General features: G+C 40.0%; 1 protein-coding gene across 1 annotated transcript in view; it reads right to left on the bottom strand.

Moving 5' to 3' along the window:
* smpd3 (sphingomyelin phosphodiesterase 3) overlaps positions 1-3,901 on the bottom strand; it is a 35,133-nt gene extending 31,232 nt beyond the window's left edge. The window contains exons 1-3 of the mRNA XM_014969572.2: positions 3,364-3,901; positions 2,695-2,940; positions 650-1,601 (exon numbers count right to left, since the gene is read on the bottom strand). Of these exons, the coding sequence (XP_014825058.1) occupies positions 650-1,601; positions 2,695-2,940; positions 3,364-3,665 (1,500 nt within the window). The 5' untranslated portion in view covers positions 3,666-3,901. The remainder of the gene's footprint in view (positions 1-649; positions 1,602-2,694; positions 2,941-3,363) is intronic.
* Between the last annotated feature and the right edge of the window lie 20,619 nt (positions 3,902-24,520).

Here is a 24,520-nt window from a genome sequence, read left to right as displayed (position 1 = left end):
CTCCCCAGATCCCTGTTTGGTTTGGCTTGTGTCTTATGGTTTGTCAGCACTGTTTTGGCTTTTACTTATTTGATTTTCCATGAGTTTTTGATTAACCCAAATTTGGTTTTTCATATTAAATATTCTTTTTCAGGTTTTATTTCTGTGGTATAGTTTATGTGACTCCACCCAACAAGCCTGGACGTAACGGTAAGTAAAATAGCGAATACTGATAAAAAAAAAAATCTTAATAGACAGGAACAATCAAGTTGACCTTTTTAATCCTAAGGGTCTGAAAACAGAGTTGTTAAATATGAAATCATATGTTTACATACATGGTATGGTCCTCTGAGGCAGCCAATTAGATTTCACCTTTTTCTGTTTAAAATTGGGCTTCTGTCTCTTTAAGAAGCTCCTGCTCTTCTCAGCACTTCAGGAAGTCACCACTATTTCACATCTCTATTAAGCATTTAGCAACATTTTTACCAGCAAGCTACTTCTTGGAAATAAGGATTTTGATATTTGGAAACCTTTTCTATAACCTGATGAAACTACAACTGCTTGGTGGAAGAAAAAAGAAAGAAAAACTAAAAGAAAAGAAATTTAAATTTGTACTCCCGGAAGGTTAACTTCATGCAGAGTTGGAAGAGGAAATGGGGAAACCACTGACCTTAGCAAACAGCGCCCCCTTGGCTGCCAGCGCGTCCTCTCCCCTCCCGTTGGGGTAGCACTCATACCGAGCATCCAGGATAGGGTAGCGACTGGCTAGCAACAGGCCACTGTTCAAAAACTTAAACCTGGAGCAGCAGCCTTTCCAGCCATAGCGACCGACGTCGCTCAGCACATAGGGAAAGTAGCGATGAAGCTGACGTCGAAGTCTCGTTGTTGCTCCGTGGTCAAAAACTTCCTGTAGAGCTAGAAAATCCAAGTTGGCAGGGAAAAAGGCAGAGATCTCATGGTCGAACGTTTCATCTCCATGGCGGCGTTTCCTTCCAGGTCTCTTGAAGATGGACGTGCGTGGTACGTGAGAGAGGGTGTTGTTGGAGGATATCCCTACTGCTGTGTCGCCTCCATGGTAACGAGTGAGGGATTCGCGAGAGGCAGTCATGCTGCCGGTGTCTCCTCCTGCCAGATCTCGATGGTTTCCAGTCTCAGCCTCCTCCTCCTGGGGGTCCGGTTCTGGGGCACTGATGCTGATCTGAACCCCTGAGGTGTGAAGCGGACACTCTGTGGAGGGCTTTTTCTGTGCTACCTCCCCGTGCATGGGGCAGTCATGATGGCCAGAGTCATTCTGACCGTCTGTTGAATGCATTGGGCAGTCAGTGGCATCGCTCGAGGGGTGGATGGGACAGTCTGAGCTGTTGGTAGTTCCAGCCAGGTGGAGGGGGCAATCTGCTGTGTTGTCTGATCCATCATGGTGAACGGGGCAATTGGTAAAACTCTGGTCTTCCGAAGGTGGGTGAACAGGGCAGTCGGTGGTGTCCGAGGGGTGAACAGGGCACTCTGTGACAGGCTCTATTTCAGTTTCAGCTGGGCCATTGGTGGTGTGGACTTGCTCTGGACGCTGGTCCAGAGAGGACGTGCGGCGGAAACCAGTGGCAAGACTGCTGAAGGATGCTGCACTGAATAACAGAATGAAAAGAGAGACGTATTTAAAGGCATGGTCACTACACCCAGCTCAGAAAACTAACCCCCAAGACAACTTTCTTTCCTGATAAAGTGTCTAAAGGTCATTTAAGGTCCTTTCTTTATGCAAATTTTGATATTTTTGTACAATTGGTTTAGTTCGGCATTATTTTGCTTAAAACCGTCTCACTGCTCACCTCCGTTGGTTCGAACGGTTCTTAGACAGTTGAATTTTCCTATTGGCTGCAGCCGTACGGCTTGGTGCAACTTTGTTACAGCCCTGCATTCGGGAATAAAAGCACTGCTGGAGAGGCTAATGGCCGCTCTCACTACTTGCTCAAGTCATTCAGGCTGCAGCAGAGTGCTGTCGCCATAAAAGTCTCCAAAAACACAGAAAAAGAGTTGCTAGACTTATCAGTAGTAGGTGTTTTGAACATAAAGTCACTGGAGGAGTCTGAAAAATCTGTATATGTTGACAACAGTGCTTCTTTCGCCTTGATCTCACCCCGCCTTTATTTAGTTACACTTTAAATCCATCCATCCATTTTCTTTACACCCTTGTCCCTCAGTGGGGTCGGGAGGGTTGCTGGTGCCTATATCTCCAGCTATCGTTCCAGGTGAGAGGTGGGGTACACCCTGGACAGGTCGCCAGTCTGTTGCAGGGCAACACAGAGACAAACAACCATGCATACACACACTCACATCTAGAGGCAATTTGGAGAGGCCAATTAATCTGACATGTTTTTGGACTGTGGGAGGAAACCGGAGTACCTGGAGAAAACCCATGCATGCACAGGGAGAACATGCAAACTCCATGCAGAAAGACCAGGGCTTGAACCCAGAACCTTCTTGCTGCAAGGCAACAGCTCTACCAACTGCGCCACTGTGCAGCCCCTACACTTTAAATGTTTTTTCAAAATAAAAAAAAAATTAAAATAAAATAAAATCCATCCATCCATTCAAAAAAAAATATTTTGCTGATTTGAGAAAAGTATGAATTTTTAACCTTTATATGGACAAGAACTCTTTCAATGTATAACAATAGTCTCTGCAATGCACAAAACCTTTGCAGACGTAGAGTCCACTCACCTGATGGATGTGTTGGTTGGCGAGTCGATGTATATTTTAATCTGGGGCCGACTCGCACCATTGCGGATTCTCTTGCCCAGCTCGCGTGCTCTTCTCTGGGTGTCTGATAAGTTATTGAACCGGGCCAGGGAGTCCGGGAGGAGACAAACATTGGCGCTGCAGAAACAGAAGCTTCTGCCTTGTGGCCTCCATTCTCCTGTCCCAGCGCCACCTGCTTGACCTTGCTCTGCCTGGTTCTTGTCTGGTCTGGAAACAAAGAAACCCCCCACCAAAAAAAAATTCAAAAGTATGAAAAACATTTTAGAAATCAGCTTTTCTCCCTTTTTGCTGAGGGAGAAAAAATGTTAGGAATACGAGGGTCAACAGAAATTTGAAAGAATTTGACTTGAAGCAAACCTACATGTGGATTATTAGATCCCTTCAAAAATAGGTGAAATGTTAACATCTTCCCAGCAAAACTTTGTCATATTCGGTGTTTTCTAAGGGACTGTTTAAAGATAACAAAATAAATTGTGCGCTTGTGTTGCCACAGTTTGCCACTCAAATGTCGCCACGATTGAACAAAAACCAAAACAAACCAAAAAAAGATTTTTCCACAAAGCAATCATGTTTACTCTGAGACAACATTTCTCCTTAGTGGTACAAAAAATTAGCTGAATCGACACTCACCTCCGATATGTGTACAGGTATGGCTGGCGGACAGCCTGCAGGGGAGCCCAAATGATGAAACCCAGCAGGGCAAAGGGCAGGGATGCGAGGAGGAGCAGCAGATAAAGGGGTGCAGCAACCAGGACACACAGGGTGAGGAAGGAGCAGGGGTCTTGGGATCGCTGGCGCTTCTCCAGGGAAGTGGCCACGCAGGAGGCCAGGAGCCGGTCCAGGAGCCAGTAGCAGGGGAACACCAGGCTCCACGACAGCCCATCCAGGAAGTGCAAACAGGCACTGGAGTAAGGGGTGGTGTGGAGGACCATCTCTTCCCTTCTTTTTCTGTTCGTTCACTCTTTTTTTTCCTCTTTCACTTTCTCCTCACCTCACGCTTTCTGCCCACGCCCACATACACTCAGCAATCGAGCAACAAATCTGTCCCAGCGATTACATGAACAGAAACGAGTTAAAAAAAAAAAAAATTAAAAAAATACAATCACAATCCAGCTTACACCCTCCCCCCTCTTTGGAGAAAGGAACACTACATGGTTTGAACGATTTTCATCTGCAGGTGGAGGCTTTTCTCAGACTCGCTGCCCCTCCCTCAGTTATTACACCCTCCACAGGAGGGCTCAAGAAGCACAGGCTGAAGGTGGCTCGTTGCCATGATGAAAACCGTTCGCTTGATGTCGGGTCTATGATTGCGAGGACTCCAACGACCTCCGAAGGGGGCATCCATTAAACGTCACGATTTCCTGTGGCCCTGGAGAAAGTGAGGAAATCAATAAGGAGGGGAGGGAGAAAGGAGGAAGAACAAGGAGGATGTCAGTAATTGACTCGCTCTCATGTTTGTATCCTAGGAGGAGGACACATTCATTCAAGAGTATCTGAACTCAATGCACAGCGTACAAATCCTTCTAAAGATTCTTGCATTGGATGAAGCCACAGTGACAGATTTCACATTTCAGTCCCACCAGGATGAGCTGAACACAAATATACTGCACTCCACATCAGCAATTAAACAAAGCTCATCTGGTTCACCGTTCAAGACAAAGTTGAAACTCAGGTAATGTATTCTGATTTTGCATTTTTCTTAAAATTCGAATAAAAGGCCATTTTAGGCTTCAAAGCAGACCGCATTGTTACCTGATTAGCTTAGAAAGTAGATGATGGCGTCATGTTCTCTTTTAGTTTTTGGCTTTTATGTTGAGGTAATTAAAGCCACTTCATAATCTTGTGTGAGACTAAGCAGCAATATTGTTGGATAATTGCAACAAAATTTGGGTTGGTTTTGGGCTAATTCTGCAGCAGATGCACACATGTGCAAACAGTTGCAGTGAAATATTTAGATTTTTCCAGTAAATCTGTGGCAACTTGTGACAAGGCAGTATTTTCCCACCATATGCTGTCTTCCAGTGCTATTCCAGCAAAAGCTGATAGCAGTGTGATGAGGGTATCACCAAGTAAAGTGGCCATGTGTACCAAATAAAAAGGACTGGTTTACAGTCACCTATTATTATTATTATTATTATTATTATTATTATTATTATTATTATTATTCATTTTTCTGCTTTTAACACAAGAATGGGAACAAATTTCACTAATGTAAATCAGTCATAAGCAAATTACCGTAAATTCCGGACTATAAGCCTGAGATATCTCTTCCGCTCTAGGTTTTCCACGACGATGCAGCAGCAGCAGCAGAGGAGGGCGGACACCCAAAATGTGAGTTGTAGCAGGTCAATTGAATATCACATTTATTATGGTTGAAAAAGAAAAAGTTGCCAAGTTTAGATTTAACTGAACTGATTATGAGGGCGTATGAGTTTGAATAGAAAAATCTCCTTACTGTCTGCTACTAGCATGTGCTAAATGAAAATGGGCGCCTTCTTCTTCTTCTGCTTTAGATTTCAACGACAGCTTGCATCCATTATTTCCATTATGATCCCAGTATTATTTAAAAAACGAAACATCTTCTTTTCCCCCTCAACGCTACTTAACTGACCTAATTCTGTTTTAATGGGCGCGTTCTTCTTTTATTTCCAATTTTGACTTCCAATGACTCACTTTCTGCTAAAGAGCCCCCTGGTGGTTGAAGAAAAATCCACATATAAGCTGCACCGGCCTACAATCATGAACAAAGACTGCACTGAATTTTGGCCAAGCTGATATAACCCACAAAGATCAAAAGAGCAGCAGCACCTCCTCGGCAAACACCGTCTCATCTACAGCCAGGCTATTTTAGTTCAGCAATTTATTTAACCTTTGTTGTTTCAAGCAAGCTGTCATGAGCTCACTAAGTGACTCAATTTTCCTCCAAACCGTACAAACCATCATTTGTGGTGTGGATTTTTTATATTAAATGTGCATCGCATATCAAAGTAAAAAAGCTCAAAAGTAAATCTGGAAGGATGTCAATAAAATTTGATTTATGTTTTTTCATTTCTGTCCATACCTGTCTCCTTAGAAAAGCAACTATGCATTTTTCTGTAAAAAAACAAAAACAAGAGAAAGTAAAAGAAAATCACATAAAAGGCTTTAGAATAAAGTTACTCTGTGTGAGCCTTATGTCCTTGCAGTCTGTTGTTTTCTTCCAAAATGAGGCTTGTTTGTTCGATAAAGGGTTTTCCTATGAATAGCACATCTCTCTCTCACATGAACAATGAGCACTGACTACTGCATCCCGATAATCTTCTTCTCCACAATCCAACCCTTTTGTACACCATAATGGGTCTTCCTAGGATGAGTGAGCTGCCTGTAATGTTCTGTGACTGACTTGCATCCTGCTACTTTCGGTTGAGCAGAAGACGCAGTAAGGTCTGCTGATTCATCACCACATCAGGCTGACATATTGTGCTGCTTCTATAGGTGGTTGTTTTGCTTGTTTTGGTTGTCAGGCTTGTCTGAAGATCATCTGACTGCACTTGATTGTGCAGCCTGTGCTGTACTTTTGGTTTCACTTCTTCTATAAGTCAAATTTACAAATGTGTACCATCTGTTCTAAAATGATAACTTTATGAAAATGTACTCAGCTACATAAAAGTTGAACTGAAAAACAATTAAATTCACAGTCCCCATTGCATCTCCATATGATCCACATTATATAAAACACATCTGATAAAAGATTACTGCTGTGTTTAAAGTTTTAGCTTGAGTATTTTCATCTTATTTATGTAATTTTTGACATTTTTGCTTTTAGTATGACTCTAGGTAAACTGTGATTTTATTGTCTTATCCAGTTTTCACAACCATGTTTCTGTTCTCTGCACGTATTTGAGCAGGCCAACAGCAGACTTAATAGTATCTTCAGAGAATCATTTCTGTCCAATTATCTGCAGCCAGATTGCGTTTGATTCTATTCTTAGGCATTGTTTTATTACTCAGCATTTAATTTAACCAAGTGGAGTTTTGCATAGTTTATTCAGCACTGAAATATACCACATACCCAGGAACATTTTGTGAAACTTTATTTGTCCCACAAATAAAGTGAGTGTAACTTAATAAACTTAACTCTACGGTTATATAGTGTATTTCATAAACTAGACTCTTTTTACATTAAATTAAGTGGATTGCATAAATAAATGCTTAATCTCGTCTGAAGAACAGTCTCATCACGATGATACAGTTAATCATTTTATAATGCAGGTCTAGCATTTTCAGAGTATGTACAGCCAAATACATGTATTTCGAAAATGAGGAGAATTTCAAGAGTGGCGAGGTTGTAATACAAGTTTCTAGAAGAAGCTGAAATGGTTCCATAACAGGGTTCACTAGTGTTGAGTTGCTATATTACCAACATCACTGGATGGCATTTCAGGGTATGAAACTCAAAGTGAGATCAAGGTTAAAGCAGGTCAACTACTGGGAAAGATAGCCTTCGCTGCGCTGTGGGGTTTTGTTTGTTGCTTCCTTCTGTACTCGCGGCAGAATTAAACACTGCGACCCACAGCATTTAAAGACCTCCACTCTTCAACACGGCTGTCTTTTCTTTAATCATCTGATGGATTTTCTCTTTGGTAACAGCAGACGGCATCAACAACCAGTCCCTGAAAAATACCCGTCAATCAGAACAGATATATCAGCAAGTGCAGCAAGTGTCAGTCTTGGCCTTATCAGGCTAAATGCAGCTGTGCATATTTTATACTCAAAACTGAGCACGAACATGAAGAAACAGAAAAAAAGTCATGATGACGTGTGCCATGAAAAACTCATATTGCAAAAAAAAAAATCCTTTGCAACCTTTACAGAAAGTAAACCTAAAAGTTTGCTGCTTGACAGACGTGTGATATGAGGTGTCAGTTCATATTCTCCTTTTGATTTATGAAAAAATAGCACACCGGTATAATAAGGGAATCAAAATGATTTGTACAAGGAGAGAAAATAAGCTCAAGCCATAAAGTATCACAAAATGCTGTTTAAAATAAAGAACCTCCACACTGAAGGGTAAAATAATCTGTAGAAACATAAACATAACAAATGTATCTACAAAACAACCACAGTTGCTCTATTATTTCCTTTCCCACAAAACAGTGACACACTGAGTGTCACAAAAGGGGGATGGTGGTTACAAAGAACGTCAATGCAGGTAAAAGGGAGGCAGAGGTTCAACAAAACTGTCAGGATTTTGGGTTGTTTGAGTTGGTTTTGGGTCTGTTTTACTTACTTTAGTTCAACCCTATCTTAGTGATTCACCCTCACAGTATTAAACCCTGCTCCCATGTTCACACTCCTTCCTGGTTCCTCCTGTTAAATTCTGTCATATTCTGTTTTTTTCCCCGGGTGAGACTCTGCTTTCTTTCTGTGAGAAAACTATTTGCAGGTGATGTCCAAAGTGAATAAGTGGTGCTTTAATCAGAACAGAGTGTGGGAGTTTTGTCTAATTTTTAAACAAAAAAAAAAAACAAAACAAAAAAAATCACACCTAATAAATACATTTTTGTAATTTACATGAACAAAAAACTGACAGATCGTTATGGGACATTTTGGGAATCTGCCTTATTATGTAATGATAAATTAAGGTCAAATTTTCAAATCTAATATTTTATTCCATACCCCGACTTCTGAACTTTTATCAAATGGTTTTTATAAGTAAAGGCAGGTGCAGGGAGCTCTTTACATGGCAGTAATTGGCAAATCTGATGTCAGTGATAAACGACAGTCTTGTGACCTTGAGGATTGTTGGGAAATTCATCCATACGTCTGCCTCAGACAATTTCCCTTCCAGCCAGAATCAATACTGTCTGCCTGGATAAACGACAGGAAAACTGTGTTCTCTAGCGGTCTGCTTTGTTTCCATGTTAGTCAATGTTACTGTAAGACTGTTAGCATTTGTTGGTGGTGTCGAGATAAAACACAAAATAATTCAAAAGAAAATAAAAACTTACTTTAAAACATGCAAAATGACTAGATTTGGATTAATTAAAAGTATTACAACCTTAAATGCAACCAAAGAGTGACAACCAAGTGTCACAAAAACAAATTATATATATATATATATCTATATATATATATATTTTAGTCTAATTTCCTTCTTCGCTTTTTGACAGCAATAGAAAAAATAAACATGAATTAAAGATTTTATGATATTAAAATAAACATAGCGTGAGCGTAGAGTGTTTTGCTTATTTGTTTATTTAAGGCGCCCCATTAGCCTCTGCTGTAGTAGAGACTCTTGGGGTCCACACCAAACATTACAATAAAAAATTCTTTACAAATATTACAGAAAAGACAGCTTGGATAAGAAACAAAATTTGCAAGGTTTGAATTGTTGGACAGATGTGTGCAGCGTGATTTCTTGTTCCATTTATGGTCCTTCACTCTAGAATGCAAGTTTCTTTCATGAGATGAAGATAACGTGATTATATAAGGCTATATAAGGCTTGCTACTGGAGTTTGGTGTGGCTCAAGACAACAGATCCGCTAGCTAATCAATGTTCATCCCTTGGATAATAGGATAGAGCATGCACCCTTGCATTAAGAGACCTTTTCCATAGCAACATCTCTGAAGCCAACTGGTTGTACTAACAGTGCTGCGGCAGCAAAACCCCCCAAAAAGAAACTTTGTGTCAGCTGTTACATCTTAAACCTGATGTGGGTTAAAATACAAAGCAATAATGAAAATACTGAAGATTAACACCATCCATTTGTCAGTATAACAGCTGGTTACCGTGGAGACTGGGCACAGGCCAGAGAAGACAGATTGCTAACCAAGGAGTCACACTGATTTTCTAGGCCTCTTCCAATGGATAATGTTTGGTGTCAGGAGAAGTTACACGTGCTGCAACCACCCTAAGAGGTAATAAAGAGCTAGATCTTTAGGAAAATGTGATTTTATTGATGCCATTAACATTTATGAATTAGCAGAAATGACACAACAATATGTTAAGTGATAAAAATATACCTTATTAATACTGAATATTGTTTTGTAGAAAATGAAGAACCTGCACAACACAGAGTACTAAACGAGTTGTGTAAAAGACGATCAAAACAAAAAAGCTCTGAGAAAATGTATCAAAAAGATCAACATCCACATTTCTTTATGAAGCTCTTCAACAAGACAAGCGGGCTAGAATTAATTCTTCTGCACTCAGGGGTCTTTTGTTTCACAATCATTTAACAACTGTTGAACAGCGCAGTTATCAATACCTCTTGATTGTTTCAGAGGAAAGAGCAACACACTAAACCGCATGCACATCACCCTGAAAACTGATATGAATGAGAAAATAAAACAATGTAGTGCAAACCAGAGTTTAATGTCTTTATTATCCATCTTCTGCCTCAGTTGTCTACCATTTTTAGATTTTTTTTTTTTTTTAGTTTATTTTTCTTGCAGCGTACTCCAGCAGCTTCTGGACAAAGCAGTGCCACCCAACATTAACACACGCACAAACCTGCAAAGGCCAGTGACGTCACTCTGCTGACAGCATGCTCCAGGGACTGCTGTTGTCATGGTGACCTACTCCCTTCTCTACTACTGTACAGAAAATACAGACTCTCACACACACACAGACACACACACACACGCACACACACACACACGCACGCACCTACACACACACACAGGCAGGGGCTCAGTCGGGCCAAAGCCTATCTTCAATAAACGGAGAGTGACGAGTGTAACATCGGCATACCGTGGGAGATTTCAGTGCTTTGTAGAAGTCGGATTTTTTTTTTTTACGTCTTTGTTTAAAATAAACTGAGATCAACTTATAGTAAATACAGTTCAGATTGTTTAAAATATTTTTCTTTGCTCATTGGAGAAAACCTGAAATAGCGACACAAGTTATACCCAGAGAAGTAATGCGTTCAAATGGCAGTTTTACCCAAACCAATAGCATTTTAGCATAAACGTGCTTATTCTTATCAGTCATGTGAAAACAACGTGACGCCTCACTGTGTTCAGTGTCTTCCAAACTAATGCTTTTCTGCATGCAGAGCTTGCTTAATTCTTATAGATGACCGGATCCTGCTGCAGTAAAGCAACCCCAAACCATGACACTTCCACCTCCATGCTTCACAGCTCGTTGAGGTCTTTTTCCAAGGATTTCTTATGCCAAACATATTGTTTGTTCTTGAGTCCGCATACTTAAATTTTTGACTCATTCGACCACAAGACAGCTTTTCAAAAGTTCTCCGCCTACCGTCTCTCTGCCAAACTTCAGGAAGGACTTTGAGTTTTCTGTAGAGAGCAAAAATTCCCATGAAAGACAAACTTTTCCTCTCTCTGTCTGAGACAGGCGCAAACTCTTACAACAGTAGCAAAAACCTGCAGGATGACATTTTAGGGTGTTTGAAAACTTCTTTTAGCATATTGCATTGTTGAAATTTTTAGATACAGTGGAACCGCTGGTTTTTTAAAAAGCTGATCCTGCACTTTTTTCTATTTCTTAAAAGTATGACTTTTAGGCACTGTTTATTTGATGTAGATTATCATTTGGCCTGAAACACTGCTTTTCATTTTCATCTCTGATTTAACTCCACGATTAGTTGTTGTTGTGATGCTGAGCAGGGAACTGATGTAGATTAGTAAACGAGTAGCCAACGTCTGTAGAATAAGACATTTTAAAAATCTGCAGACAAACTGATCAAGACAATCGATATGTTGGGAAGAAAAACACAGGAAGTAATATAAATAAATTAGAGGTGCAGTTCACTATAGGCTTTGGTTCTCTGGAGGCTCTGGGAGATTCATTACCTATGTCACATGTCTCCCATATGGTTATTTTCATATCAATTAAAATGTATGGCTTCAGGTTTCCATCCACAACAGCAACACAATCAGGGATGGACTCAAACTCATGGGAACTGCTGAGCTGAACAAGAACTCCCACAGGCGTCTAAGACTTCTGCGCTGGGCTGGATGAACTGTCATATTACTCATCATTAATCAGAGAAAAACTGGGTGCTTATTACCCATAATGATCTGTGGCTTGCAACAGATTCATGTATATCATAACAGATTTACATATGGGAACGTTTTAAATGTTGTTTCTGTTAAGTACAATATTCATAAACTCACCATGGACTGTCGTCAAAATGACACCAAGGCTCGCAAATATCAAACTGTGCTATATCAATTGATACAATGTGTTTCACTTAGTGAGTTGAGTCATTTAAAAAAAATAAGTTTTCAGTATTATTCAAATGACTGCATTTGAGTCTCTATGCGTTATTTTGACCCTATGAGGAATAATGAGCCACACTAAATTCAAACTCTTTTAACTTTTAGTGATCAGTGAATCGGTGACTGTGTTGTATAATCAACCAATCCTGAAGGATTTCCAATTCAAATGCATCCTTATATTCCATAAAAACAATGGCAAATATTCCTCTCATAAGAGTCCGTAAACTTCTTACTAAAGCTTTGCACATTGCTTTAAAACAATAAAAGATGGCATAGGGAGCTGTTTCAGTAATATTTCTCAACAAAAATAATGAACATTTATTGAAGTGAATAACTCTAAGCCTGTGCAAAAGAAAATTAATTACATAATAATATTATCTAGGGTATCTGAGTTGTTTTTCTTAAGTTGTACCCAATAATATTGGCATGATATTGAGGGAATATCCCAGCACTTAAAGCTTTGTGTTCATTAAATAAGGCTAAAGTTTTTCCCCCCCTGCTTTAAACGTCTGCAGTCATCTTGGACCATCAAGTAATAACGCCCTCCTCCCCCTCCGTGTTCCTCCGTGTCTGAATAATTGTGGTTACATAACACGGTTAGGGAAGGCACATAATGCCATCACTATGAGGTGCAGTAATTCTATCAGGACCTGCTGCCACCTGCTCTGGAGCAACACTGCTGCATTTACAACAACAAACAAACCAGACAAGGCTGAGTCACTGCAGGATGGAGAGCCGGACGCCTCTCTGAACACCTGCCAGCAAAGATGATCTAAACGTATGCTGAGGAAATTAGTTTTGCAGATTCAAGCACAGACGCAAGGAAGCACCATTTGTCCTCTGGGCTTATCATATGGCGGGGGTTTATTGTGGCGGACAATGGAGCGGCTCACATGAAAGGGGAGCACGTGATCTGAAGAAAGCGGCTGAAATGCCCCTTTAACTGAATGACATTAAAGGTATTATTCCAACCGTGACCTTTTGTTTCATCTCTTCCTCTCCTTCATCTCTCAGTCCGGCTCCCTCCCACAGTCGCCGCCCCTCTTTCCCGTCGCTGATCTGATAAATTGCGCTGCAGGGCAGCACAGCCTCACCTCTGCCCTTTTATGTAACGCAAAGGTTGCTATTAGAGCCATTAACCCGCTTTTGATTCAGGGCCCACATCAGCATGTCATCGGCCAGGTATGACAACCGCAGTGACTTGTTGGTACAGCAGCACCTTTGGCTTATGCAGGGATATTTTTAGGCGGGCCAGAAGCGTCGCCGCATTCAACGATTTCGATTCAGGAGGGCAAGATGCAGGTGTTGCGTAATATGAAATGGAGATAAATAGCAGGCAAGTTTGAAGTAAAGTGGTTAGAGAGCAAACAGGTTGCCTGTGCTACCTTCCTCTTGTTAATAACTGTAAAGGAAAAAAATTTATCGGAACATTAAACATTCTACAGTGGCTATGTTGACTGGTTAGAAGATGGAAAACCTGTTAGCATGTTATATATAACTTTTTGTAATGAAGAAGTTATACTACATATATTCTAATGACTGAGCAAGTAATCGCAATCTTTCTCTGGAGCCCCAAAACCAAGATCAGTGCAGACTTGCTGGTTTGGAACCAAAGAACTGAAATCTGCTACCTAGAACTGCCTATTCTAATAGTTCAAACAGCAAACATAACTTCACATGCATTAACTGGAAACTGTCTTGGCACAACCACACACGCTACAGTCTTTCTTATCGCCATACTTTTGGCGATAAGAAAATGAAAGGTGGCCCTGGAGCAAAACACCAACCAATAACGTGTCAAGAGGCATTCTTTGAATATTACAGAAATACTCTGCAACAAAATCTGCCAAATGGCATTTTTATCTGGGAATAATTTAGAGTTATGTTCCATAAAAAAAGAAGCACATTTTTCAATTTAAGCCTAGACAATTTACAACAAAAATAAACTTCTCCATGAATAATTTGCAAATATTTTAGCTACAGCTTTGTTTCTACAGAAGCCAGGAAACATGGGGAAAAAGCAAATTATGAGACTGTTCGGCACTGATTAGCGTCACAGTTGGGCAAAACCTAAATTATTCACTTTCAAAGCATATTTTGACTAAAAACAATTTTCTGATGTTTCCTGTTCATCTCCTTAATGCTTTGTTATTATCTACTGCCTGCAAGTCTTTTTAGAGTGCAATTCTGAAAACAGAACTAAGACAGACTTCCTATCTGCTAATGTTCAACATACTAAATTCTTGACCTTTTTTGCAGCCATCCATATTGGCTGACATCAGCCAGCATTCAGACTCGGACAAACAATGTGTGTGTTTTGTCCATTTGCTGTGCTTACATTTGCATGACCGTGTGATTGTACTCAGAAACGCTGCAGCTCTGCTGTTTGTTCAGCTTTATCCAGGTCAACTAGTTTGTTATTGATCAATACTGGAAACTGATGACTGTCCGTGTACCACAACTGAGAACCGATTTTCATGACAGAATTTATAATCACTTAACAAATGAATACCACAAAGATATTTGGACTTAATAAAATGATCTAGTTCTTACAAGCTCTTAAAATTATTCCAAAAAGCACAAATCAGATTTCATGCCTTTATGTACCAAGTAAAGATGAAGGCATAACTGTGAAGTTATCAGTGCAGCTCCAAAAGTCACAGAAAAATCCTCAAATACGTATATTAGCGTTCCTTGTCTGCTCAAATTAAAGGAAAGGACTTTTGCTAACATTTAAAAATTGAGAGACATTGATAAATTTGAATAGTCTCAATGACTATTATTCCGATGAGAGAACCGGATTTTAGTTTTTGAGTGTTTCTGGATTCGACACTTCACCCTCTGCACACACTTTGGATGCAGGTGAAGTTGACCCAGAAACCTTTTGACCTCTGGACTGGATATTATAAAAATGTGTAGAAGTTGTGACATAAAGGCCTTTCTTATGTCAGTTCATCATCACTTTCTGTGCTAGAAGAAACGTTTCTTTCTGGGTCTGCATCGCTTTGTCCCGATTGTTCCCATAAACCTTTAACTCTAGGCAGGAATTTGATTACAAAGAGGAAATTGTAAACAGAGTTGATGAAAATACCAGGTGTAAATGTTTTTGGATCAGTCTGGCAAAGCTTTCGCTACAATCCTTCTTTTTGCTTTTCTGAATTTTGATGTTGACAATATCAACATTACCGCCACCTAGTGGTGCTGCGTACATATAATACATATTACATGGTTTCTATCAGAAATCCCAAAGCTGCGTGTTTTTTTTTTTTTTTTTTTTTTTACAAACAAGCAAAAATCCTGCTTTCCATTTGTCCATTTTAATGTTGTAAAGTGAGAAACAACAGTAAATTTTTAGCAAAAATGTGATGCATCAAAAAATACAGTTAGGCTCTTTCACCTATCTGATCCTCTTTTAAGTTAGATAGAAAAAAATGAAGAGCAAAGCACATATAGACATGATTTGTGCTGTCAGTGTTGCTCTATGAGAGTTATTGTTTTGTTCGGAGGGAGAAAACAACACACGGGCCTCTGGAGAGTTTCATCCATTTCATTCACTCCCCAGCCTCGCCTGCTTTTCTGTGCTACTAAACCCTGACCTCTGCCCCCCTACAAACCTGCTAGCTCATGCGTATAAACCCAGAAATGCAAACACACGATGAGATTTCACTCTCAGTTCGCTAAATCATCAATACTTAGCTAGAGGCAGTGTGCAAGGCTATAGAAATAAATTAATACATTTATATCTGAGGGAATCTCTGTCTGCAGCACAAAATGATTTTTTAAAATAGGTTTTAACAATCACTGCCAAGACGAAACAGTAAAACACTGAAAACAGTGATGTTGTATTCCCGTTGAAAACCCTTACTTTGTTTTGACTCCAACGACACACAGGATCATCAGTGCCAGGTTTCTGCAAGTTTCCTCCTAAGCTAACATACACGTGCGGTACAGCACTACTGTGTAAAATTCATCTCTCATTTCTTTCTAATTTACATCCCAGGAGACACAATTCCAAGTAAGCTTTCATAGGAGTCTCAAGCAAAGAGTTTTAAGTTTTTCCAAGCATTAACCAGCATAAGGAAATTTGCCTTTGTTTGAAACTTCTGCGCAGTCTGTTGAGTACCGCATCATTGCTTCCCTACTTGCAGTCGGAGCAGAACTCTCCCCTGACAACCAAAACCTCTTCCTGTCCTATCAATTATTTATCAGACTTGTGACAGCAGCCCCTTGCTTTGCGTAGAACACATCTCCTGCATCTCCATCATTTCTTCCTCTGCTATGAGAGTCCTCAGTCTCTCTGGACACTAAACTATAGCTATAATATGGCTTCTGTGATGGGTTTTTATGTTCATGAATCACAATCTAGAGAAAAACTGCTGAATTTTGTCTTTCTAGAAAGTCAAATTCTGCAGAACAAGTGAAAAGAAGCTGAGAAAGAGGTTGTGTCGTCTGTGAATGTTAAGAGAGAAAGCAGCCGCAGCGGACAGCTTCCTGGCTGTCACTGTTGCTGAGTATGATTAATGCTGTCATGGAAACGGCCCGAAGTCCAGGCTATGGCAAACACAGGTAAGCGCTGGGTGGTGGAGATGAAGACGTTTTCAAAGTTCTACACATGAATGGGCATTTGGTTCATCATCAGTTTTTCATTTATTTGTAGTGTAAATTGTTCAAATTGAGAAAACATATATCATAATATGATTAATGTAATAAAATAAATAAATAAACTTTGAAGAAGGAGACGTCAGTGCATATTTCTCATTCAAAAACCAAGGCCTCACACTTTCATCCTGGACTCTCCAGTGTTTATTATCATGACTGACAGATGCCAACATGACCACATTATTGCACAACTGTGTGGTTGGGATGGACGGTGTTACAGAACCACAGCAGGCTGCAGGGTAATCCATAAACATGACTTGGCTCTGTGTTGCAGTCCTCAACACTTCCATGTTCTAAATCTAACTTTACTCTTAAATACAAGCACAGTTTTGTAATTATCCATAACATGCTATTATTATCTGCATCAGTCTACAGTCCACAGACTCCTATTGCTTCTGCAACTGTCTCCATTTTGTATTATATCACTGTGTCACACTGATTCTATAATCCACTGGGGTTCATAACACACACGCGCCAGACAAATACCTTTTTCCTGAACATGTGCAGGGATATTTTTGTTCAGAACTAAGCGCGCTAAACAATGTTCCAACTTTAAAAAGTGACACCAGAACAGAACAGAGAGGACTCCCACCTATCATTAAACTCTGCTCTTTGGAAACATTAAAGGTCATAAAGAAAGGTGGACTTTATGTGGCATGATTCAGCAGCAGTAAGACATGGGGCTCACTTTGCACCGAACCAAATTACTCATCGAAAACAACGTCCAGCTATATGCAAACATACATACTGGAGAACAATCAACTGATGTTAAAATCTGGCTACCTGCATCATGCAATCAGTCCAAACTCTGAATATCTTATAAAATGCACGACAGAGGAATCTCTGATTGATGAGGGAGATTTTTCAGGTACAGCTGGGACACGAAAACTCCAGTGATTTAAACATGTTTTCACTGAATATGGGCACAGTCTGATTTAAAGTTTCTTAAACATCAACACTAACTGTTTTCAAATTATTATATTGTTGTATCTAAGCTACTTTATACCTCATCCTACATTATTTTTTGAAAAAAAATCCTACTAAATCTGTGAAATGTATCCAAATGTGTATCGAACTACATTTTTACAGTTGCTACATGCCGCAGCTCAGAGCTGCGCTGCTTCCCCTCCAGCACAAAAGCTGTTTAAATTTTATGTGTTTGCTTTATTTCCAGTTCAAATCTCCATCTGGGATCCATAAAGTCATCGTAAATTATGTATCGAGGAGCACTTTGTAATCCTCGCAGGAAATTAACAGAAAGTGAGGAGGTGGGGAAATCTATGGTTGTAAGAATCAACAAATTTACAGACTTGGGAAATCAATATCTTTATTCATTTTTATCCTTTCTTAAGTGATATTGCACGTTTTGAATGAATGTTGGTTGTGCTTTGAGCTACAACACTGAAATGCCCATGTGAACAACACTTAAAATTATTTTTAAGGTAGGGTTAAATATAATTTAAAAGAATCAATGGACTATGTCTCTATAATATAAATGTTAAGTGAGCATAATTCTGTTTTTTTATCCAAAGCTCTCAAAATTGAACCTAATATCAAGACATTTCTTTTTTCTGCTTCAGTGCCCCTGTCCCTAATTATGATTCATTCCTGCGACAGATTATCTTCTTTCACCGTGGGATGATGACTTCAATTTTCAACCACGACAGGAGAAATATTGTTTCCAATCTTCCTCCACATTTTTACTTCTGTCCAAATGAGTTCATGATTGAATTATCATTTGAAAATAAGTTTATTTTGTATTGTGTTAACTACAAACCCACACCCCAAAAATGACCAACATTGTGTTAAACGAAGTAAAAATAAAACTTTTTACATCACTGGCCACTATAACCACCATACCCATAATATGAATATTACTTAGGATGACTGTGATGATGAATTAATGTGAGCATAATGGTCAGGGCCGTGCAGAGACCACTAAAGGGGCAGGTGCTCAAAAAAAAAAAAAAAAGGGCACATCTTACCGCATTCTAGGACAGAATATTAACAAAGCCACACAGCTTTCAGAGTTTAATAAACAATGATAAATTACAAAATTGTGAAATATACAATCAAATAGGGCTGTTGTAAACGAATATTTTAGTAATCAAGTAATCTATCGATTATTCTTATGATTAATCGAGTAATCGGATAAAAAAAATTATAAAATGAAATATTGGTAAATCTGGCATAATACCGGTGTTACTATCAGATATCAATATCAGTCCAATTGTTCACATTTGAGCATCCCTAACAGTTGCTTTTTTGTAGTTTAGAAAACTAACCTGTAACAATAATAGCTCACTTTCTAAGTTAACCAGAAGAAAAGTTATAGAAAAATCTGAAATTATATTGAATTTAATAACAAAGAGGCAGGCTCACAAATATCCTTATAAAAAATGTCTACAATCCAGCTTTTAGTTTATGTATTCATCTTCAGTGAGTTTAATAGATTAATTAAACTCACCTTGCCACCTAACCTGTCACGCTTTGGGTTTGAAAATGCGGGAAATGCCGCCTGGACTGGGAGGAGAGGGCGAATGAACGAACGTAAGATGGGGTGGAGGGGAGGAAATAGACCAGCGGACTGACGAACCGTTAGACCGGGGGACGAACACGGGGGGAAGCAATACGGGATATTTACACACCTTCACTGGTCACACTCAGAAACTCATCTACCAGCCATGTACGATGCGCTCCGCCACCCGTTTCTTCAGACCGGGATATGAAATGTATTGTGCGGTTCGTCGGTAAAGCTACATTTACACGGTAAGCATCAGCTACTCAGCCGCCCGCCCTGTTCAAGCTATCCGCTCACCTCAGCGCTCTTCCCGCCGTTCGCTTTCAACCAGCAGCCCCGGAGGAGAAATGCTGCCGTACTCCAGGCATTCCCCCAGTCATTTTAAGGATGCTTATTGGTTCCCCAAAAACGATTACAATTACGGCATTATCATCAATCAATAAAATCCCCACGGGCCAATCTTGAAGATTGGACTTTATGCCGCTGAGACTTAGCTTTTGTCAACAACTCAGAGGCGGAAGTGAGAGCTCCGCGCAACGCAAATGAAGCCCCGGCCGGAACACGGTGCGCTAAATAATAAAACATAAATTAACGAAGCTTCGAGGCAGGTAAATTTTCCTCGAGGAATTTTAGTAATCGAGGTACTCGAATCATTCGAGGAATCGTTTCAGCCCTACAATCAAAGCTAAGGTAAATCTCTATACAGAGCATACAACTATGCATATGTAAGATATTTTATTAGTAATTTCTTTCTGCAGGTCTATTTTGTTATAGGAAAGTATTGCAATATTCAAACCCGCAATTTAGCAAGATATGTAAATCAGAGCTGGTGGTTTAGCTCTGATTTACATATTTTGTCTTTACAGAATTACACTATTAAAAATATAAACAAGGGCACAATGCAACCTTTTAGTGAACTGTAATCATTAAAAAAAACAGCTGCCTGTTTGCTGCAGTGGAGATGAAGATGGTCCATTCAGGAAAGCAGAGCTGCATCAAACTTTAAGGTGGAACTGCAGAAAAAAAGAAAAAAACAAAAGCAAAAATGGAATTGTTAATGCATGTCACTATGGGAAAAGCCTACTGAGTTTTGCTTAAAACTTTTTTAAACATTTAAATCACACATTTGTCTCATGAAGGGAAGTTTTTTTTTGCAAAACAAACATATTTGTGCATGTCAGAAATCTTTTCTTGATATTCTAAGTTTTTGTTTGACTCAAAGTTTTGCTTGTGATTCTCACATGACATCATGGGCAGGACCCAAAATCGCAACAAAAGATTTCTGATGTGTGCAAATAAAAGTTTGTTTGGCAAATAACTTTTTAAGTTCACAAGACAAAAATTTGTTATTTAACTTAAAAAAGTTTTTTAAACAAAATTTGTTTTTAAAAAAGAAATCATTACAATTCCAAAAGTTTTGATTACAATTTTATTTTACTTAACTGAGGTTAGTTTATTTTTCCCATTGAATAATTGGGGAAAAAATTTAACTACATACTCTGCGAACCAGACCCTAAACTTAAAGTCTGGGTTGAGTTTTTTCCCCTTCATTAATGACATACATTATATCTATCATGGTAATCCAGGGTGAGTTATTTTTAATTCTAAATGAATATCCTTGTTGGACTTTTATTTAAGTGCTATTCTCCTTCAAGATACATTTACCTAACGCCAGAATAAATGCAATGTACATTATGCAGCAAAGGAAATTAGAAGATCGGACATATATTCATTATGGAGATGATCGGTTTTGGACGGGCGATGTGCCTCATACACAGGGAATAAGCTTTTCAGTTATCTAGCTTCTAGCAAAGTCGTTAGCTAGCAGCTAGCTAATAGCACATCAACAACAGCCTAATGTCAGTATGATAAGAATACTGAATCGATAGATAAGAACAGTTTTTCTTTACCTGAGTGTCTCCTCCCGTTCAGTCGTTCTTCAGAGAAAAGCAGACGCAGAGGCCTGTCAGTGTCTGTTGTATTTCATTTACCTCTCTGCTTAAACCGCGACTCCGTGGTGAAGCAGAAACGATACTTCAACGTTTTCCGTCATCTGACAAGTAGCAAGTCTACTCCACTTTATTCACCAAAAACGTTTTTTTATATATATATTTCACCAAAAATTGTTCTGTAATCTGGAACGTTCCCTACATTGAGCTCCAGTTAACCGCCTTATCTCACTGCGCGAGAGGCAACTGCGTCATGCGTCACGGGCAAAAGGTCAAAGGTAACAAGGTAACAGGTGTTATGCCCTGAAACGCATGCCTGTCCAAAATTGCATCCCCTCTCGCGGGAGCGCGCATTGTTCTAAGCTCTCGCATATTGACGAGAAAACGGACTGAAATATGACCGAAGAGGAAATTTTAAAGATATAACACCGGTCAGAAAGACGCATTTAGTTCAGTGTCCATGAGATGATAATCAGAAAGGATTCTTTTACTGATTGATTTTAGTTTCCTCTGCGATGCACTCTTTGCTAAAGTCTGTCACGTGCTCGCATGAGGGTGTTAATTATAACCTGTCAAATCACCGACGGGCTTTAAATTTTCATGTAGTTAAAAAAAAAAACCGGTCAAATACGGAAAATATTCCGCTAACGCGACCTCTGGGTCGCATGTAACGAAGCACAGCACATGGCGCTACCCCCCTCCCCCCGCCACCAGGAGGCGGCATCCTGCTACAGAGCCAAGAAGGGCCGGTGGAAACGCGGTCACTCCGAAATAGAGAAGAGCCGAGCCGAACCGGGTTGTTTCTATTGCCGGTGGAAAAGGGGCATTTGAAAGTCATCAAGCAAATCAGAACAGCGGAGAGGACTTAACAGAATGTCGCCAGTGAAAGTCCATGAGTAGCAGGAATAAAACAAGACCACCAGAGGGCGGTGTTGTCACATAGAACAGAATGGAATGGGTCAAACACGTCACAGGGTCCGAACTGCGTCACGTGTTCCCTCATGACGTAATTATTATAAAACTTAAAAGTATTTTTAGGTGTTTATAACGTGCTGCACAGTTGGCGCAGTTGGTAGAGCTGTTGCCTTGCAGCAAGAAGGTTGTGGGTTCGATACCCGGCCCGGACGCTTCTGCATGGAGTTTGCATGTTCTCCCTGTGCATGCGTGGGTTTCCACCCACAGTCCAAAAACATGACTGTCAGGTTAATTGGGGTCCCTCTAAATTCTCCCTAGGTGTGAATGTGTGTGCATGGTTGTCTGTCTCTATGTTCCCCCTGGGATGTGCTGGTGATCTGCCCAGGGGCGTTAACCCGCTCACCCCCAAAAGTTCAACTGGCGAACGAGTCGGGTAATGTTTCGTCCGAAACGTTACCCTCTGTGAGGGCACCTGTTCGGGGGGATACTCACAGGGGGAGGGTTAAAGTGAATGATGAATGAATGTTTTACCTCACATTCAAAAAATAACATTTTTCAGATAAAAATATTTACATGATTGTTCCATTTCTGAAACATGAGTTAGAAAAACAAAATATGAATGTGGAATCAAAAATAAAATATAAGTAAGAGTGAAGAAATAATAATATGAATTGGATATATTAAATGGGTAATTATTGAAGCCATTCAACTCTGTATTTATTTTATATTGATGTGCCGCAGCAATCTGATTGGTCTGATTGGAGTTACTTGCTCCACGCTGGGAGCAAGTAACTCTCACACAATTATTCGCTGAAGTTATTCTTTAAATCCATTTAAAGAATAACACCTGGGCACAACACCGAGCTGACGCAGCTGTGCTGACGCTTTGGAGCGTCTGGTTAGGAAGGCCATTCAAAAACCTTGGTAGAAATGGCGCGTTTAATTTCAGTCTCCATTACATACAGAACAGAGAAAACTAAAGAGAATGCAATGTTGAACCCATTTATCTTGAGGAAATAAATAAAGGTGAACAAGTTATCGTAACGTGCGCAGTTCGCTGCGGCTGCACAACCAACGCGGACGCGGCTCTGCCGCTGCAAAGAATTAAACTTAACTCACGCTGTGGCTTTAAGTAATGGAGCTGAAGACGTGACCCTAACGCACCCAGAAGGAGAGCGGCGCTCAGAAGCCCGGCAGACATAACGTCTGTCTATTTCGGGGAAGTGAAATCACGAAAAAAAAAAAAAAAATCCAACTGCCCGATGAACCAGATGCGAACCAGGAGGAATTTGTGAAGCTGTGCGTTCAGACCCCGGCAGGTGAAGTGCTGGTAATTTAAGTGGAGTCGTTTAATTTCATTTATTATAAGTTATTGGGGGCAATAGTCAGTGGTTTTTGTCTCTACCGAGAAAAACCACGGGCTGCGGACCGGTCCAAGTCTTGACCGGTCGGTGGTAACAAAAAAGGTTGGGGACCACTGACGTAGAGGACGTTTATTTGAGTCAGGCGGAGTAACGAGATTTGCTTCCTCTGGTAAACATCTAGGTTTTCTGTGGTCAACTGTTCTTGTATGTTGCATTTGTAAAATTATTTTGTTTCCATCTACAGTTTAAAGGTTTGTTGGCCAATCAAGAGCAGGAAAACGATGGTCGTTGAACCTTCTTTTTTTGTAGGTATTTTTAGCAGAGTAGGCAAATGTCAAGGCCTGATGGGAAATGAAATCATCATCTCTGTAAAGTTTGTCGTCAGAAGGAAGCATAAAGTTCTTTAAAATTATCTGTTAGATGGTTGAGCTGACTGGACTTCAGTAAACCCCATAGACCGACACCAGGAGCAGACATGGCAACCCAAACCATCCCACTTTAAGCAACATTGATTCTTTGCTTCTCCACTCTTCCTCCAAACTCTGGCACCTTGATTTCCAAAAGAAATTAAAACTGTGGACCAGTCAGCAACAGTCCAGCTGTTTGTCCTCTGTAGCCCAGTTAAGATGTTTCTGACTTTTGTCTCAGCATCGTGAGGAATGTAAAGTTGTAGGATCTGTCTGCACACAGTCGTGGAATTTAATCACAACAACTTATGGTATTACATTATGAATCAGAAACTGAAAACTATTCATGTGACATCAAGTCACTGTTTTTGCCATGTGCCATGTGCTGTGCTTCGTTACATGCGACCCAGAGGTCGCGTTAGCGGAATATTTTCCGTATTTGACCGGTTATTTATTTATTTTTTTTAACTACATGAAAATTTAAAGCCCGTCGTTCATTTGACAGGTTATAATTAACACCCTCATGCGAGCACGTGACAGACTTTAGCAAAGAGTGCATCGAAGGAAACTAAAATCAATCAGTAAAAGAATCCTTTCTGATTATCATCTCATGGACACTGAACTAAATGCGTCCTTCTGACCGGTGTTATATCTTTAAAATTTCCTCTTCAGTCATATTTCAGTCCGTTTTCTCGTCAATATGCGAGAGCTTAAAGCGATGCGCGCTCCCGCGAGAGGGGATG

This window comes from Poecilia mexicana, unplaced genomic scaffold, assembly GCF_051168715.1.
Source record: "Poecilia mexicana isolate PSO_F unplaced genomic scaffold, ASM5116871v1 scaffold_6, whole genome shotgun sequence".
Taxonomy (NCBI): domain Eukaryota; kingdom Metazoa; phylum Chordata; class Actinopteri; order Cyprinodontiformes; family Poeciliidae; genus Poecilia; species Poecilia mexicana.
Note: the sequence above shows the minus strand (reverse complement) of the source record. Positions and strands in the feature narration are given on the sequence as shown.